Source organism: Phascolarctos cinereus, unplaced genomic scaffold, assembly GCF_003287225.1.
Source record: "Phascolarctos cinereus isolate Bilbo 61053 unplaced genomic scaffold, phaCin_HiC Scaffold_4;HRSCAF=312, whole genome shotgun sequence".
NCBI lineage: Eukaryota > Metazoa > Chordata > Mammalia > Diprotodontia > Phascolarctidae > Phascolarctos > Phascolarctos cinereus.
In genome coordinates this window covers 264,042,555-264,061,925 of record NW_027555847.1, presented here as the reverse complement: position 1 = coordinate 264,061,925, position 19,371 = coordinate 264,042,555, and the positions used below count along the sequence as shown (strand labels likewise).

General features: G+C 40.1%; 1 protein-coding gene across 4 annotated transcripts in view; it reads left to right on the top strand.

Moving 5' to 3' along the window:
• Positions 1-19,371, top strand: part of PAX5 (paired box 5) — a 354,065-nt gene that overhangs the window by 263,970 nt on the left and 70,724 nt on the right. For all 4 annotated transcript variants that reach the window (XM_078153035.1, XM_021004585.2, XM_021004586.2 and 1 more), the window contains one exon: positions 6,493-6,594. In XM_078153035.1, the coding sequence (XP_078009161.1) occupies positions 6,493-6,594 (102 nt within the window). The remainder of the gene's footprint in view (positions 1-6,492; positions 6,595-19,371) is intronic.

Below are 19,371 nucleotides of genomic sequence, written 5' to 3'. Positions count from 1 at the left end.
AATCAATGCAGCTGGTTTCATCATCCTTACAAAGACAACAAGAAACACAATTTCATGGGAAACTTGGTCATTTCACCTCATGGGCAGAAGGATGGTCTGTAAGCAAGTTGTTTAGCCCTGTTTGTTTGACTCAGTTTCCTTATCTATAAAATGAACTGGAGAAGGACATAGCAAACCACTCCAGTATCTTTGCCAAGAAAACCCCAAATTGAGTCATGAAGAGTCAGACACAATTGAAAAAAATGACCAAATAAGTTTACAAAGTATTCACATATACTATCCCCCTTGATTCTCACAACAACTCAGTTGTGTAGGTGCTATTATTATCTCCACTTTATAGAGGAGGAAAATGAGGCTGCATGGTTTATCAGAGGTGACATTTGAAGCCAGGTCTCGCTAACTCCAAGAGCAGCCCCCGATTCACTACACCATATAACTTGTCTAGCATGTAATCCATTTTGGTTAAAATGAATTCCTTTGGTCACTTTTTTTTTTAACAGATCAGGAAACTGAGACTCATATGAGGTGAAATGACTTTTGCAAAATCACATGGGCACCAAATATGAGAAACAATTTTGCATGATGTTATTTTTGCTTGAATGATTTGCACAATAACTGCTGGGATATTATCAATAATCTGTCTTTCTGTTTCCTGATCCAGTGCCATTACTATAATGATAGTGTAGCAAAGTGGGGAAAAAAAACAAAAACAAAAAACAATGGATTCAGAGTCAGGACAGATCATGGTTTGAATCTTGCCTCTGACAGGTCCTAGCTGTGTGACCATGTGATAGGTCACTTAACCTTTCTGAGCCTCAGTTTTCTTACATATAAAGTGGGGAGAATAATAACACACCTCATAGCATTGTTGTGAGGATCAAAAGAAATAATGTGTGCAAAACATCTTACTAACCTTAAGGGAATATGTAAATGTCAGGGATCATAATTATTATTATACTGTGGGGTCTTATCTCATGGGCATATGATGCCACAAATAGGAATGATATTCTAAGGAAGTTTCCCTGGAAATGTAAGTGATCAGCCTATGCTAGCTTTATTAACATATCCTTGCGAGAAACAAATCCCTGGGGAAAGATGAAAGATTGGACATGTGGTAACGTGTATTCTGCTTGCTAAAGAGAACACTGGACATGTGTTCAGTGGAAAAGGCAGAGAAGAGTGAACATCTTGGCCTCATTTCCTTTTGGTTCCATTACACCCTGGGGAATTTTTTGATGTGTCTCATCAATTTGTACCAAAGCTGTTTTTCATGTTTGGTGCCCGTGGAGAGTTTCAGCTGCCAGAAATTGTTTGGCAAAATGCTTTTTCACTTTATGCTCCATTTTGCCAAGAGAGTTCTGCTGAACATTTAAGTTCTACTAACTGTTTTTGGTCCCTAGGTTTTTTATTTCAGTTCAATTCAACAAGGTTTTATTAAGTCCCTGTTGTATGCCAATGCTGAATGCTGGAGGCACAAAGACAAAAATGAAACAGTCTCTGCCCTCAAGGAGCTTACCTTCTGTAGAGAAGAGGCAAAACTTATGTAGAAAATTAAATACAAAAGCATATAAAGTAATTTTGAGGGGAAGACACTGGCAACTGGGAGGTGGAAGTAGGAGTGGGGAAATCCTATTCGGCTTCCTATAGAAGGTGATACTTGAGCAAAGCTTTGAAGGAAACTAGGGATTCGCTAGGTAGAGTTGAAGAGGAAGTGCATTCCACACATGAAAGAAAATTTATGCAAATATGTGGATGGAGAAGGGAAACAGAATGTCCTGTATGAGGAAGAGTAGGTAGCCGCTAGATTTGGCTGGACAGTAGGCTACATAAAAGAGAGTAATATGCAAAAAAAAAAAAAGTCTGGAAAGGTGGGCTCAATCCAGATTGTAAACCCTTTGGCTTTAAAAACCAAACAGAGGAATTCATATTTGAATCTAGAGGCTACAGGGATCCAACAGAGCTTCTTGAACCGCTAGGTGAGATGATCAAAGGTATTCTTTAAGAAAAATAATTTGGCCATTGTGATGAAGTGTAGATTGGAAAGTAAAGAGACTGGAAATAGGGACACCAATTAGGAGGACATTGCAGTAGTCCAGGGAAGGGATGCCAAGGACCTGAATTGAGGTGGTGGCTGTGTGAGTGGAGAGGAGGGGACAGATATGAAGTTATATCTTGGGAGTAGATAATAGACGAAATGATTTGGCAACTGACTGAGCGACAGATGTGACAGATGGAAGATGTGAGGATAACTCTGAGTTTGCAAATTTGGGTGATTAAAAGGATTGCTAAATACAATGGATAAAGTATCTGGCCTGGAGCCAAGGAGACTCATCTTCCTGAGTTCCAATCTGGCCTCAGATACTTACTAGCTGTGTGACCCTGGGCAAGTCACTTCACCCTGTTTGCCTCAGTTTCTTCATCTGTAAAATGAGCTGGAGAAGGAAATGGCAAACCACTCCAGTATCTCTGCCAAGGAAACCTCAGAAGGGGTCACGGAGTCATATACAACTGAAAAATTACTAAATAGCAACAACAACAAAAGATTGTAGTCCTTCAATATAAATAGGGAAGTTAGGAAGGAAGAAAGCTTGTCCTTGCTTCAGCTCACAGAAGATAAACATTTCTGAATATTTGTTCTATTCTCCATTGCCTTTCTTCATGCAGGTGGTAAAAGTATTATGATAAGGTCAGGATAAGAATGTGACCCTATACCAACCTATCAGGAACTTTTTTCTAGAAAATTCCTAGGAAAGGCAGAAATTAATATTTAGAAAAAATAAAAAGACTAGAGGAAAAGGTAGAAAGTTGGCAAGGCTGTCTTGAGTTTCCGAATGTTACCATGCAAGGAGTCTGGAAAAGAGAAGAGAGTTTTGGATTGAGTATCAGCTTTACCACTAACCAGATGCCTAATCAGGCAGTATAGTGAGATAGTGCCTAGCTTAGAAATACAGCAGCTAAGTGATGCTGTTGAGATCATACTAGACCCAGAGTCAGGAAGACCTGAGTTCAAATTCTGACTCAGACACTTACGAGCAGTGTTGCTACGAGCAAGTCACTTAACTTGTCTCAGCCTCAGTTTTCTCATCTGTAAAATGGGGATGATAATAAGAATACCTACCTCCCAGGGTTGTTGTGAGGATCAAATGAGATAATATTTGTTAAGTGCTCAGTAAACTTTAACATGCTTTATAAATGCTAACTATTATTGTTGTTGTTATCATTATTGCTGTTATTATAACCCAGCTCTGATAATTGCTAATCAGCAGTACTTGTTTACTTTACAAGGTTATTACAAGGCAAGCATGATATAAATGTTGCTCAAATTTCTCTGACGCATAGTTTCCTCCTTTATAAAATGACTAAGGGAGGGGCGGTGTTGAATTACATCAATTCTTATCTTTGACTGAATCAAAAAGGGCTGTGCCTATTCTAGCCTAGGGAGTCCTATTCCCTTGGCATTCAGATTCACTCAACAACATCTAAGTTATGATATTTGGTCCTGCATGCTCTGTTTTAAGAAGGTCATTGGTAAAGTGGAGAATAATGGGAAACGGACAACCGGGCTGGTGAAAGAAGTGGGCTTGAGAATATGGCGGTCTCCAAGCAAAGGCTGGATGACTATTTTTGGGAAAGGTATGGAGGGGAGTCTTATTCAGGACTGGCTTCTAATGGCTTCAGAGGTCCCCTCCAACTCAGAGGTTCTGGGGTCCTGGCTGATCCTGAGTGTTCTGTTGTACCCAAGGATGTTGTAGAATTCCTGTTCACCAGCAAAGTTCTTCTATCAGAGATCCTGTCCAATTATGCATTCTTAAAAGATAGCGCTGGTACATCATTGATGCTTAGTCAATCTCATTGCTCTCATCCCTATGCTAGTGATAGTGGCAATGACGGTAATCGTGTGTAATAGGGATTAGGGTATGTATAATGCTTGTCACAGGTGCGTTCCCAGTGGTGACTACTTCACATGAGGAGAGAGAGCAGAGCTGATAGACCATGATGTCTGACTCGTTCCAGGAGGAGCAGAGGTAGAAAGTTTCTTCTTTTGAAGTTCTCCCTCTACCCTCTTTTAAATTTCAGGCTTGGGGGCAGGAAGGGGGAGGGCAGGGGAAGATTCAGAACTGAATGAAATGAAAATTAAAGTTCTTACTTTGGTTGAGAGATCAAAGGTATTCGATGAATGGAGCTAGGAGGTGGATGACAGGGGACTCAGCATTTTGCCGCTGTATCGAGGGCTTTGTGTGACATCAAGATGTCATGGTACATTCTCACCGTGGAAGGATGCCACGGAACTCACTGAGTATTTCAGTGATGTGTCGTCCCTCAGGTCTCTGTGTTTCTACATGTCTGCTAAAGGGCTCTCCTGTCCTCTAGAAGTCAGGCCTCCTATCACACACGGCCTTTCTATTTGTGCAGGGTTTCTTAACTTTTTTTGTGTGTGTGTGCTACAGACCCCTTTGGCAGTCTGGTGAAGCCTGTTCTCGGAATAATGTTTTTAAAGGCATAAAATAAAGTACACAGGATTACAAAGGAAACCCATTATAGTAAAAGACTTATCAAAATATTTTTAAAAGCCAAGTCCCTAGACCTCAGTTTAAGAGCCCCTATATAAAGTGCTTTTGCCTGAGTGCTTTAATTAATTCTCTAGCACCAATAATACTCATCATTTCTAAAACAGAGGCTCCATATTTGGACTCTTCATTCTACTGCATTGGTTTCATATCAGAGAATAAAGAATCAAGACATTTTGTTTACAGCAAACAGGGCTTGCAAACATAGATTTGGTGTCTTCAGATAGAGTACAGTTTCTACAGTTACCTGTAGAAATAAGAGCTTGGATTTTTCCATTTTCCTTCCCACTGCTGTTGCTGCAAGCAAGGCAGTGACTGAGAGCTCTGAACCCTGGGGCCGGCTTCTCAGGCTACTTCCTGGCCGCAATTTTACCTTCAGCTGAAGGGCATTGGTGACATAGGGAATACCTTTTGGAAGGTGAAGCTATTATTGACTTGATGGTAATGCTTCCCTTAGCAAAAACTTCCCTGAGTTATTATTAAAATTCTATGAATGATCTAAAACTGAGTAATTGGGGGATATTTGGTGGGTTGTTGCTATTGATTTTGTAATGTCTATTAAATGTATTGTATGAATTGGTAGCTACATCTGTCTGTCGTGAGTTCAAGTCGAGTCTGCAAAAGACTTCTTTGTTACGTGATAATTTTGTATCTCACTTCCAAGCTTCACATGGAAAATGGAGATAGGGAGATACGAGTTACATTTCCCTCAAAATATTAGCACAATAATTTAGATGCAGTATGGGGAGAGGGGGGAAGACCTGATTTCTAGTCTAAGCTCTGCCAGTAACCTCAGCCAAGTTACTTCAGCAACTGGGACTTCAAATTTCTCATTTTAACAATTCAATTAAGCATTTATCATCTGTAAAATAAGGGGGTTGAAATGACTCTTCTGGCTCTGCTTGGAGAATGTCTATAAAATGTTTTGAGTTCAGTGAAGAAAACAACAATAGCAACAATAATTAATTGATCACATTTACTATGGAGGTTTTAAAGAACATCTCTTGCATTTTCAATAAGCTTTTCATTAATGTTATCATCACTGATCTTTTTGTCTTTTTCACTTACGTTGACAGCCTCTGGATAATCTGGTTTTATATCAACATGAATATAAATGTTATATTTGAATTACATATATATTTGTGTGTATATATACACATGTGTTACATGTATATATATATTGCATATGCTATATCATATTATAGAATATCTGCATTATATAATATAGGTTCATAAGTACTGATATTATAAGTTAATATTAATAAGTATATTAATGTATATCGATTTATATATAATTGACATCATGGTTGCATGTGACATGTATGTGTGTGTATATATACACACACATATGTGTCTAGCTGGCCCATATATCTGGCTGGCCCATATCAACTTGAACATATGTAGTCATTCTACGTATCTCTATAACTTAGCTGCATACTTGTGTACACAATACACGTGTGTTATGTAAACATCTAGAAATACTTATATGTACACAGAGATAAATCTCTGTAGGCCCCTCACCTCATAACTGATCAATATCTATTGTTCAGTTTCACTTTATGTTTATGTTACCAGGAAATCAGGCAAACCTGGACCTATGATGGGAGTAGTAGACTAAAGCTCTTTTACGAGTTGGTCCCTTGGACGATATTCAGGCATGCATGTTTGCTTTTTTTTTTTCCATTCTCTTTCTTACCTTATAATGGCTTTCTGGCTTTATAGCCAAAGCTTATAAAGGAAAGGCTCTTTTCTTCTTGCCAGCCAGGGGTGGGGGGGTGAGGGTGGGGGACAGGGAGCTCACTTTGGTATTCACAGTACAGATATGACAAATGCATGGCCTGTGTTCTGGGTGTTTGGAGAAATGTAAAAACATGTCGAGTTGTTGCAAATGCTCACATGGTGATTTGTTGGTTTGATTCTTCAGGTCGTGATTTGGCAAGCACAACCCTCCCAGGATACCCTCCACACGTCCCCCCTGCTGGACAGGGCAGCTACTCTGCTCCAACTCTGACAGGAATGGTGCCCGGTGAGTTTTCAAAATGCAGCTTTTCTGAGGCAAGCAAAGTGCTTTCTGGTTGTAATATGTGGAGGCCGGCAGCCGACTGAGAGATGTGCGTGGAAAAAAAAAAATCTGCCATATAGTCCAAAGTAAACTCATGAGCATCTGGAAAAAAAAAACCACAAACATAAATGAATACTTGCACTAGCCTATCTCTCCATGCAATGCTGCTTCCTCTACTTTGCATTTGCAAGTAATAGATTATTCAGTCTAAGGCACTGATTTGGCTTTTGTGCTAATTCTTCTTCAAGGTTGTTTGATGTGCCCAATAGGGAGGGCTGGAATTGGCAGGAATATCCCCTCTTCTTTGATCGTCTAAATGCTTTAAAACTCATCAGGACTTGGTGAAGATTTGTTCAGGGGAGAGAGAGGCTCCTTGAAATGGCCCAAGTCTTGTTATTTTAACATGCTCCATCTATCAATAAACATTTATTAAGCACCTACTATGTTCCAGGCACTGTGCCAACTGCTGGGAATACAAAAAGAGGCAAAAGAAAATCCCTGAGTTCAAGGAGCTCACAATCTAATAGGGGAGACAATATGCAAACAAATATATACAAAGCAAGCTATATACAGGATAAACAGAAAGTAATTAACGGAGGGAAGGCACTGAAATTAAGAGAGCTTCTTCTCAATGAACCGTTCATACTTTTTGTTTCTGGCATCCTCTTGGGTGTTACAGTTCTGTTAGCTTCCTGCCATTCCACAGTTCAAAGTTTTTGAAAAGTGGGAAACATCCACTGGCTTTATAGCTGGAGCTGGTGGAAAGGTAGGAATAGCAACAGCCTTATTATGCTTGTGGTAAATTTGTGCCATAACCTGGCATCTTTGAAAGCTGAGACCCTGTGCAATCACTTGACTTCTCTAGGCATCAGTTTTCTCAACTGTAAAACAAGAGGTTTGGAATAGATGAACTCTAATCTAATTTCTAGTTTTACTCTATGATGCTATGATTGTTACTGTTACCATTACTCCTATAGTAACTCTCTTCTCTCTTCTACCCTTCCCTGAATTTGGGGCAAGAAAATAGAGGAAGAAATTATGACCCACATATTTCTCTCTTCATGCCCAATTTTAAAACTACACAGTAAGAGAAGTCATTAAGTCTACCCTCTTCTGCTTCTGCAACTAAGACTCTTTCCAGCTGGCTTGTTGTTTTTCAGTCATTCCAGTCATGTCCAACCCATTGTGGCCCCATTTGGGGTTTTCTTGGCAAAAGTATTAGAATGTTTTGTCATTTCCTTTTTCAGCTGATTTTACAGATGAGGAAACTGAGGCAAACAAGGTTAAGTGACTTGCCCAAGGTCACACAGCTAGTAAGTGTCTGAGGCTGGATTGGACTCAGGTCTTTCTGACTCCAGGCCTAGCTCTCTATCCACTGAGCCACCTAGCTGGCCCAGCTGGTAGGGGTTTGGTTTTAGGGAGCATATGGGGCACCGTAGGGGATAGATGCGCATATTTTCTCCCCTATAGAATGTAAGCTCCTTGAGGGTAGGGACTGTTTCCTTTTTTGTCTTTGCATCCCCAGCATTTTTCACAGTGCTTGGCATATAGTAGACACTTAATAAATGCTTACTGAATTCTTTCTCCCAGAGTGTAACTATATCACATTTCAATACTTGCAGCATCCTTGCCAGGATGAGTTTCCAAAATATTCAATACTATTAAGATCTTAACATTTGTATAGCACTATATACTTCACAAAGGTTTTTCTCCTCTGTTATTGTGTTCAATTAAAAAAAGAGTTTTGTGAAATTCAGGGAAATGTAATTGCTGACATTCCTAGTCACTGTTTCTGGCAAAGCTTTCTTTTCTCTGCATAGAGCACCTTTATAGTTAACTAAGCTTGCATGAGGAGGAGGGAAGGGGGGAATTGAGAAAGGGGGGAGCGGGCGGAGAGGAGATTCACATCAGTAGCACTGGGTTTTGACACACATACAAGGTGATTCACATTGCCTTCCTGCCATGAACAGAAGCAGGAGCAAGTGGAAAATTTGAAAGCCCAGCCAGTGCTCACAAGATTTTCTCAGCTTGGCTTTGTAGACACAAAAGGTTGATCTAGTTCAGAGAAGCACCTGAACTTTTTACAGGATTATCCAAACGGAATCTGCACTCTGAACCATTGGAGGTTCTTGCAGCCTTAATTACAGTAAGGATTATAAAAATGACTCCAAGTTTGACAGAGCCCACATAGTTCTCAGAATATATGAAGGGTCTTTTAACATTAACTGGAGCTACAGGAATTAAAGTTTAGAACAAGTGCATATTTTTAATGATAAGCCTGCTGTGCCACAGCTGTGTCAGATACTCAAATGCTTTGAACGAGGTTCTCGGTGTCTCTGCACCCCCATGGCAATGATCCCCTGGAGAAGCTTAAGCACAGGTCTGCAGGTTGGTAAGCAAACAGTTTGGCAAGGGATAACCCAATACGCTGCAGGTGTGGGCAGCTGTGTCTTAATGCCCCCTAATGGTGCCACCGATTTTTCACACTTTGGTTTCCATTTTTATTTCAAGAAGCTCGCTGCTAGAAGGTGTGTGTGTGTGTGTGTGTGTGTGTGTGTGTGTGTGTGTGTGTGTGTGTGTGTGTGTGTGTGTGTGTAGGGGGGGATGGTTAATGACTTCACAAGGCACTTCCCTTTGTTCCTTGAGAGCAAAAATGATTTCATCGGTGTATTTGTGTCCCCAGCTTTCTTCCTTCAGGTACCTAGCATAGTGCCTGGCACATAGTAGGTGCTTAAATAAATGCTCATTGTTTGATTTCGGTAAGGCACTCTGGTTAGAGTCAGACATGGAGCTTCTGGATTGACTATGAGTAACCACAATCAGTTGGTCTTTTCGCAGGATCATAGAGCCAGAGCTGAAAAGGATTTCAGAGGCAATCTATTTGAACATCCTCATTTTGCAAGTGAGGAAATTGGGACCCAGGGAGATTAGGTGATTTGCTCAAGGTCACATGTATCAGAGGTGACATTAAAACCCATTTTCTCTCATTCCAAAGACAATGGTCTTTCCCCTGTTCCATACTGCCTCTCTTTAACACATCTCAAGGTCATTCATTTATTCTCTACCAACAAATACATTAAATGTCTATTCTATGCCAGGTATTGTGTTAGGTGCCTGAGGAAAGACAGTGTAGAAGAATAAAAAAATCTCATTAGGTCAGATGTTTGGAATGTCTGCCTAGTATATGCCAGGCTTGGGAGTTTCCCAATTTTTAGCATTTCAACGTTCATTCAACAGACATTTATTAAACACCTACTATACTTGAGGCATTGTGCTAGGTACTGAGGCTATAAGGATGGTTACAATCCAAACTCTGTTTTCAAGAAACCTTATAATACTTTTGTTTAAGGGGTGTATTATGTGTTTGCAATTTGAATTTTTTTCGGTCTTTTTTTAATTAATTTATTTTGATTTATCAACAATCACTTCTATATGCTTTTGAGTTGTGCAATTTGAATATTGACTGAATATACAGTCTCTCTGTCTGTCTGTCTTTTTATCTCTCTCTCTCCCTTATTTTCTCTTTGTCTTCCTCTTTGTCTCTGACTCTACCTCTGTCTTTGTCTCTCTTTCTCTCGGATAAAGTCAAAAATGGTATGTACAATTTGCAATTGACACAAAGTTGGGAGAGAGCTGCCTCACCAGATGACAGTGTTAGGATTCAAAAAGATCTTGAAATATTAGACCATGGACTTAATCTTAAAGATAAATGTAAAGTTTTACACCTGGGTTCAAAAAATCAACTTCAAAAGTATAAAATGAAGGGGAGGCCAAGGCCAGTTCTAGGCAGCAATTTTTCTAAAAAACATCTGGGTTTTTTAGTGAACTGCAAAGTTTACATGAGTCAAGGGTGTCTTATAATATGTCCACTAAAAAAGCTAATGTATTCTTAGACTACATTAAGATGAACTGATGTTGAGAACATGAGTGGTGCTAAGTCCCATTGTACTCTGCCCTGGTCCTACCATATGTGGAGTATTTTGTTCAGTTCTCCTTCCCCCATTTTAATAAGGACATGGATAAGTTGGAGAGCATCCAGAGAAGGCCAACCAGGCTGATGAAGAGCCTCAAGATCACATCACATGAGGGTGGATTGAAGGAACTGAGAATACTTAACCCAGAAAACAGAAGACTCAGGGGAGCCATGATAGCAATAGTCTAGTATTTCAAGCATGGGCATGTAGGAAAGGAATTTGGCTTTTTCTTCTTGGCTGTTGAGGAGAGAACTAGGAATAATAGGTAAACGTGGTAAAGGGGTAAATTAGGCTTTTTGTAAGGGAAAATTCCTAAAAGTTAGAGTGACCCAGAAGTAGAAAAGTCTGCCTCAGGAGAAAAGTAGGTCCCCCCTATTTGGAGGTCTTCAGACAAAAGAGGGGTAACCACTTGTCTTATTGTTCTTCAATTATGTGCAGCTCTTTGTGACCCTGTTTTGGTTTTTCTTAACAAAGATACTGGAGTGGTTTGCCACCAGCCCATTTTACAAATGAGGAAACTGAGGCAAGTAGGGTTAAATGACTTAGAGTCACACAGCTAGTAAGTGTCTGAGATTGGATTTGAACACAGTTTCTCCTGACTCCAGGTCTGGTGCTCTATCCACTGTGCCACCTCCTTTTCCAGGGCTTCTTACTGAGATGGGTGATGCTTTCTGAGTGACAACAAGAGAAGCTTGTGTTCCTTTGGCCCTTGACAGTTCCAAACACACTCTTTACAAACATTATCTCATTTAATCCTCAGATAAAGAGAATAACTATGACTTCACCACTTCCAAAGATTCACTATTTCATCGATGTAGGTGTTTCTTCTCCTGATGAAGATCACCTTTCTATATCTTCATAGGCAGCTAATTGAGCTTCTCTGGACCACCCCCACCCCCAGCCAATTCATCACTTCGTAGTCAACCTTCTGGTGACTCTGGTCCTATAAAGGAAAGATACTCACAGTCTGTCACCAAGCTCATTCTTGAAATCTTCCAGCTCAGTAGGACCTGAGAGAGCTTGTCCTGTGGCCTTTGAGAACTCAGGGTCACCTCCCTGCATCATGGAGGCAGTGAGGTAGCAAACTGGATAGAGCATAGAACTTAGAGTCAGGAAGTCCCAAGTTCAAATCTTGTGTTGGACACTAGCTGTGTGACCCTGGGATAATCAGCCTTTTTTTGCCTCAGTTTCTTCATCTATAAAAACAGGGATAATAAGGGTACTTTCTTCACAGGATTGTTGTGAGGAAACTGAGAGCTTTGCAAACCTTCAATGCTAGCTATTATTGTTGCTGTTGTTATTTTTATTAATGAGGCATCAGAATAACGCTATATTGGAAGTGTATAACATCATCATTCCCATTTTGCAGAAGAGTAAACTAGAGGGTGGGACAGAGACTTGAATGAGAACAGATAGCTGGTAAGTAGCAGAGCTGGAAAAGGATAGCTAAATGGCTCAGTAGATAGCTTGGTAGGCCTGGAGTCAGGAAGACTAATCTTCCCGAGTTCAAACCCTGGGAAGTCACTTAACTTCTGTTTGCTTAGGAGGCAGCCAGGTGGCTCAGTGGATAGAGCACTAGACCTGGAGACAGGAAGATCTGAATTCAAATCCAGGCTCAGACATTTATTAGTTGTGTGACCCTGAGTAAGTCACTTAACCTCTATTTTCCTTGATCCACCGGGGAAGGAAATGACAAACCACTCCAGTTTCTTAGCTAAGGAGAGCTGGGGCTCAAATGAAGGGCTGTTGATGCCTTATTTTTTTCTCCCATATGATGTGTTTTAAGTGCTGATTACATAGCTAAATTGGCATCCCAATACAATTCTAGTATCTAAGGACTGAATGAACACCTGATTGTTGGCTTTTATTGTAGGTAGTCTGGGGGGGGAGTGGAAGGCAGTGTATCTAAATCAATGTAAAAAGAACTGTTAAATACAAATCTATATATTGATGCCAAATAGAAATAGTTCGGGGATTATCTATTGCTTTGGGTTATACAATCCTTTCTTGCGGGTAATAAGGACTTAGCTATCTCTTCCCTTTGGAATGTCTTTTTGCCAGATGCTTCAAAAATGTCTAGAGAGGTAGAAATGATAGACAGGTGCAGAGATTGATAAATGTATGCTGTTGTGTTGAAGCATCTCTCTCGGATGGAGTTCTGTCTAATCCTCAGATGTATGAATTATATACATCAGCCCTCATTACGGCCAGGGGAGGTGATCTACAGATTCTGACATTTTTTGCTTCATAACTAGAGGAGAATATGCACCTGTCTTGTCCATTAAAACCTTGCCAGATTGGCCTTCCCAGGGCTCACCTAAATTCTTAGATCAGTAGGTGCTTGAAAAAGATTTGTTGAATGAATGAAAATAAATGAATTTGAATTGCCTCCATATTTGACAGGTAGGGCAAGAGGGTTGGTGAAGGATGCTACATAGGTCTGAAGCCTGATCTTTGAACTTCTCTGTCTGCCTCTGTTTCTTCAACTGTAAAATGGTGATAATGGACATATAGCTCGCAATTGCCGTAATGATCAAATGAGATATTTCTAAATTGCTTACTTAGCACAGTGCCTGATACATAGGTGCTTAATAAATGGTTGTTTCCTTCCCCTCTTAACGTGGAAGATATGTCACTAGGGGGTTAAGACTAGGATTCCTGGGTTCTAAGTTCCTGGTATCTTTCTCTCCACCTCTTCACCCCGGTCCCCAAATTCTCCTGGATTAAACTAGCAGGTAGGATCAGTGAGGAGTCCTCTTTGGTTCTGGAAAAGTTACTAGAAGTGCCACAAAGACAAGGAAATGTGTTGATCCTGTTTCTCTCTCCCTACCATCTTCGTCCTAGTTCTGGCCTTTGTGAATGTTAGAGGTTCTGCGTCCTTCTAAATCTCTATGGGCCCTCTTTTCCCAGGTGTAGGTACAGGCTCTGGGGAGGGGGTGGAGAAAGAAGCTGCTAAAAAAAAATAAAAAAATAAAAAGAGAAAGAAGCTGCTGTTCAGATATTCATGTTCCTTTTTCTAGGGATCCCTGGAGGGAAACATCTTTGTCTTAATCATTCAACTACTGTAGACCTTGGAGGTGTGCCTACTTGCCATCATAGTGAGTCTTTTGAATAATCCCATGGAACCAAAGAAAATGTGCCCCCTCTCCCTCAGCCCCCACTCAGGGTATTAACCAAAGGTGACTTTTACATCATTTTACAATATAAATCCTGAATGCAAGAGTCTGCCGTTGGTATTACATACAAATACATCCATGGAACCAGAGAGCACGGAAAGGAAACTAACAATCTAAGCAGAGAAGGCAATGAGATAGTTATTCCGGTCTTAAATAATTTGATGGGGTTATTGGATTGTTCTCATTGTGACAGATGTCAGCCCCGAGTGGTGGTAAAAGAACTTTGAGTGGTGTAAGCTCCACAACAGATAAACTTCCTAGCAGGGCTTTCTTGATTAAAAATAAGGCAGAATAAGATACTACCTTTGCTTAGGAAGCAATGTGGCATAGGGGAAAAGAGCACTGAATTTAGAGTCAGGGAAGTTGGGTTTGAATTCTGATGCTGTCACTTAACTCCCTGTGTGAACTTAGGTCCTTCCATCTCTTTGAGATAATTGAACTAACTTATGTCCAAGGGACTTTCTGGGTACTACATCCTATCTATAATTCTCAACTTTACTAAAAGGAGTGATAGACAGCAGATCCTTTGAGGTTTTTCCTAGAGAAATTCCTTTGGTAATACTATTGCCTATCTAATCTTTGTTCTGCCACATGGGGTTAATTTTTACCTCATTAGAAATGCAGCTGAGCAAAATACAAAGGGGTCTTGAAAGTGTTTTACATGAAACTAGAACAAGGCAAGATGACATTTGGATGACATGAGGCATGTTCTACGACAGAAGCATGTGTGTTGTAAAGCTTTCCCCCCTTACAATAATGGTTACATGACACACCTTTTCTCAGAAGAAAGAGATTGGTATGGACACCCTCCACTGAACACTCACTTGTGTAATTGCTGAACATTGATAGGACTCTCTCCTCTCCATATCTCGGCACTAGCTGTGCTCCTTGCCTGGACACTCTTGCTCCCCACCTCTGCCTCTTAGGTTCCCTGGCTTCCTTCAAGACTCAACTCAGATGCTCCTTTCTGCAGGAAGCCGCCCCCATGCCCTTAGCTGCCAAGACCTTCCCTTCTGAGATTGCCTTTCCTTGACTCTGTAGAAGTCTTGTATATACTCATTTATTTGCAGGTTGTCTCTCCCCACTAGAATGTGAACTCCTTGAAGGGAGGGACTATTTTTTGGCTTTTTTTAATCCTCTGCTCTTAAGCACAGTACCTGACAGGTAGTAAACACTTAAAAACACTTAATAAGCAAATGTTTGCTCATTTGATTTGAATTATTTCCCCAATGAGTAGTAATTCTTAGGGTAAGGTAAAGATGCTCAGCCCATGGGAAAATGAAGAAAACCAAAGACCCATGGGAGTAAAAGAAGTAATGATGAATTACTAATAACAAACTAATTCATGCAAAAACCTTAATCCCCATACAAGTAGCAAAAGAGGAATCTCTTGGGATCAATGTCCCAAAATAGCCACATACAATTATCCCTTCCACATCACGACTTTTCCCATTGCCATTTGATATATCGCTGTTTGGCATAAGAAATGAAATGGGAATTTGGGGGGAGTTTTGTGGAAGCCACAGATGAAACCGCAAAGGCCAGCAGATGACAAAGAAAAAGTTTAGAAACTTAGAAATACATAAAGCATATACACACACACACACACACACACACACACACACACACACAGAGTATTGCATATCAACCCAAATTTTACAATAAGGTATTGTAAACACCTTAAAGTAAAAAGAAAAAGAAAAAAAATTCAGACTTCTTCTCTGGTACAAAGGGAGGGCCAAAAAATTTTACACGATTTTCCAGATAGTGGGGGCACCATGTTCCTAACCGAAACGATGTGGAAGGGATAACTGTTTAACAAAGTTTAACAAAGCACTAAATTTAAGGAGTATCTGAATGTGCTTGAGTGAGGTTACAAATTCCAAGACAGTACAAGGAGGGGCCATAACCATACAAGACAGAATGCAAAGCAAGACTGGACTCAGCAGAGACAAAGTGAAGCAAACCAGCTTTATTGAAGGAAAACATTCATACTATGAGGGGCAGTCAGATAATGGAAATAGGTCAGATCCCACTGGAGTGCCTGGTGGAAGGGGGTGCCAAAATCAGTAGCCAGTGGGTTTTTATGAAGTTTTTAAATGGGTCAAGCGAAACCAAGCACTGGGGGAAGAGATGGAGAGCCTGAATTTGGGGACTGGTGATGTTGGAGGCAGGAGGGATACTTGCAGAACTGACTGCTAGTTCATTCCCCATCTGTAAAATGGGAGAATTGAGGCAAAAGGCATTTAAGTGAACCGCCAAGGTCACACTTCCAGTGGTTGAGGCCATATTTGAACTCAGGTCTTCCTGACTCCAGAATCAGCACTCTGTCCACTACATCATGTAGTGGCCTCGGATGGAGAACCTAGACTTCGAGATTGCTGCTGATTCATGCTGGAAGTTGGGGTGGAGGAAATGGAATACCTGGAGAATAGGCTTGTTAGTTAATAGTCACACTCCCTGGGGGCTTTTGGCCATTACTGCAAGCCTCACTTGGGTCTAGAGACTAAGGGGATTTGAATTTTCCAGGGCTTCTTAGTGTAGTGGGTTAGAGAGGCTACTGAGGTCCTTTCAGGTAACCAGTTAATTTCAGGCTCAGTTTAATTTAGGATCTTCTTGTATCTATTTTTGGAGGGTAGAAGGTCAGTATTCATTTATTAATTTATCCATTGTATGAGAGGCTAGGGAGACACTCATGAGCGATTTGGTTTATATTATGCTGTTAAACACAGCACTATATCACCAGAAATTTGGCCTCCAGGTAATGATTTTTTTGACCAAGGCAGCATATGAAACAGAAAAAAAGGACAAAATGGTGCTCCATTTTTCACAATCCAATTAGGCTTCTGTAGCAATGGCAGAGGAATGATAAGAAAGTGGGCAAAAGGTAACTATCCACTTCTTAGACCATCTCAAACTTTAACTTTACTGTTGGCACCCTTAATTTAAGGTCCTTGTTCAATGACCAGCAAGTTGCTATACCACTGGACAAACTGAGCCACATCCATATTGGTATTTATGCTATAAACCAGGTAACAAAGAAGTTGTAGCTAAATGTGAGATGGGCTGGCCAGTTTCCCTTCAGGAGGCAAATAAAGGAGTTGGCATAGTTTATATCATCATGTGCCCCAAGGCAATAATAAACACCATTTTACTGGACACTTTGGCCTTTTCTTATAGTGCTCATGATGAACATAAGCAGTCAGTGAGCCAATAAACAGTTATTAAGCACCTACTATGTGCCATACCACTGTGCTAAGCTCCGGGGATCCAAAGAAAGGCAAAAGACAATTGCTGCTCTATGAGACCTCACAATCTAGTGGGAGAAGATAATATGGAAAAACACTGTGTACAAACAAGCTACATAAAGGACAAATTAGAAACAATCAAGAGAGAGAAGGCACACATCTGATGATCCTTTTATGAAATATGAACCCCTTTCTCTGATGAAATGTAAAGGAGTGACTTCATTGAACATGCCTTTGCAGGGCTTTATAACTGAATCATGAAGGGAATTCCATACTAGGAGTACAAGCTTGGGAATTGCTTTGTGGATGTGATACCAGGGACAGGGATCTAGAAACAACTTTCCTAGAGAAAGATACCCTTTCAGCAATTCAAGAGAGTTCAAGGAACGATTTGGAGAACAGACACACTCCAGATTGAAATGGAGATAGAAGGGCAACTTTAAGTAGGGAACAGTTTGAAGGAACAGAACCCTTGCCAGCAAAGAAGAGGACCAGCTAAAGATTCAAAAGAGAGCAAGCCTTGGCAACTGAGAGCCTAAGCGTGAAGAGGAACAGAACCTGGGAACTCAGCTGAGCAACCCATTCAGCAGAAATGTTGCACCTAAAGGGGACTTTACAAGGACTTGGAAGTGAAAAAGGACTTCCAGGCTTTGCAGCGCAAGGAGTTCTGAGTTGTTTTGTATGTATCTTACAAACATGGCTTACTACCATTGTGCTTCAAAAACATCAACTCTTCTAATCACACTTTCTTTGAAAAGAATACCAAATATGACACATTTATCACAGAAGAACCCAGAGACTTCTGTTGTCAAGTACATCAGACAGAGAACTATGGCTAAGATAAAAATGAGTTTCAAATATAAGGTCATTTACAAATATCATTGGTGAAGATGTTGGAAGACAATGAGCAGTATCCTCTCACAAAAATAGAAACATTGACATGAAATCAGCTAAACTAAAGGATCCTGAGAACATTTATAGATAAAACAAGAAGGAAAGAAGGCACCAAACATATATAAAATGGAAAAGATCTGTGAGTAATGATCTATTATTATCAGGGATGATAATCATAATGGCATCATCACAATTTTATTTTGTTCTACTACCTCAGTACCTGTTGTACTGAAACTAGCAATTGTGCTTGATTGAGAAAGTTGGGAAGACTGGCTGAACTGAATAGTTATAGCAGAAGAGATCCATGCAGGATTGGATAAGATTTTAAAGGCACTCATGGACTGATTTTTAAGAGCTGGAAAAAGGAAAACTTTGCTAAGAATGGAAAAGATCATAGAGGGTACTTTTATAACAAGAAAGACAACCAAGACTCCACCAGCACCTCCTGATTGACATGTCTGTTTTCCTGTCTCATAAAATCTTTATGAGAATTGCTTATGCATCCAGAACATCCTTGATGAAAACATAAGAAGAAAACAAGCAGGGTTTTGCAGATTTCTTTTACAGCAAACCATATATTTATAGTCACAAAATAGACAGATGTAAGATCTAACTGTGACTATTGTTTATTGATTTTTTAAAAACTTAATTCAATAGAGCAAAATGCACTGGGGGGAAAAAAACTTTCCACAAATAGATGTCCCTACATCAAGATTATGCATGATCCTTGAAAGATGTTTAATATCATCACTAAGAATGTATAAAAGTGGTAAATGTATTTGTCTAAGGCAAAGGTTCTTAACTCTCTTTGGGTTGTGGACCCCTTTGTCAGTCTGGTGAAGCATATAGACCCCTATGTTTAAAATGCATAAAGTAAATTACATAAGATCTGAAGGACACCAAAGGTTAGTGAAAATAAGGATGTTGTAGGGTTTTCCCCCATCCAAGCTCATGGATTCTCTGAAATCTATCTACACCCCTCCCCCTCCACCCCATCAAGTGGGTTCCCAGGTTAAGAATACCTGACCTAAGATGTTCATCAGTGGCATGGAATATATTCTGTACAAATACCAAACAAAAGAAAGAGTACCTATTAATGATGAGTTTTTCCAAATGCTCTTATTAACAAATGACATTGTATAGACCTCATTGTACAGACTTCTGGGACACTGCAAAGCATTCTCAAGTAGAATCCCCAATAATGGATAACAGACTGATCTTACCATCCACATGGGGAAGATAAAGTGAATTTAAAAAAGTGTATTGCTCATGCTATCAGCAACATATTCATCCTGAATAGATGCTACAGATAGAGAAAGTGCCAAGTATGAGTAAAGAAATTAGTACAAGGCGATCAGGAGATATTACATTTGGAAAATTAAATACCCAGAGGCATCAATGGTCCCAATGAAATGTTTTAACATATAATAAAGCCTCATGTTAACCCAG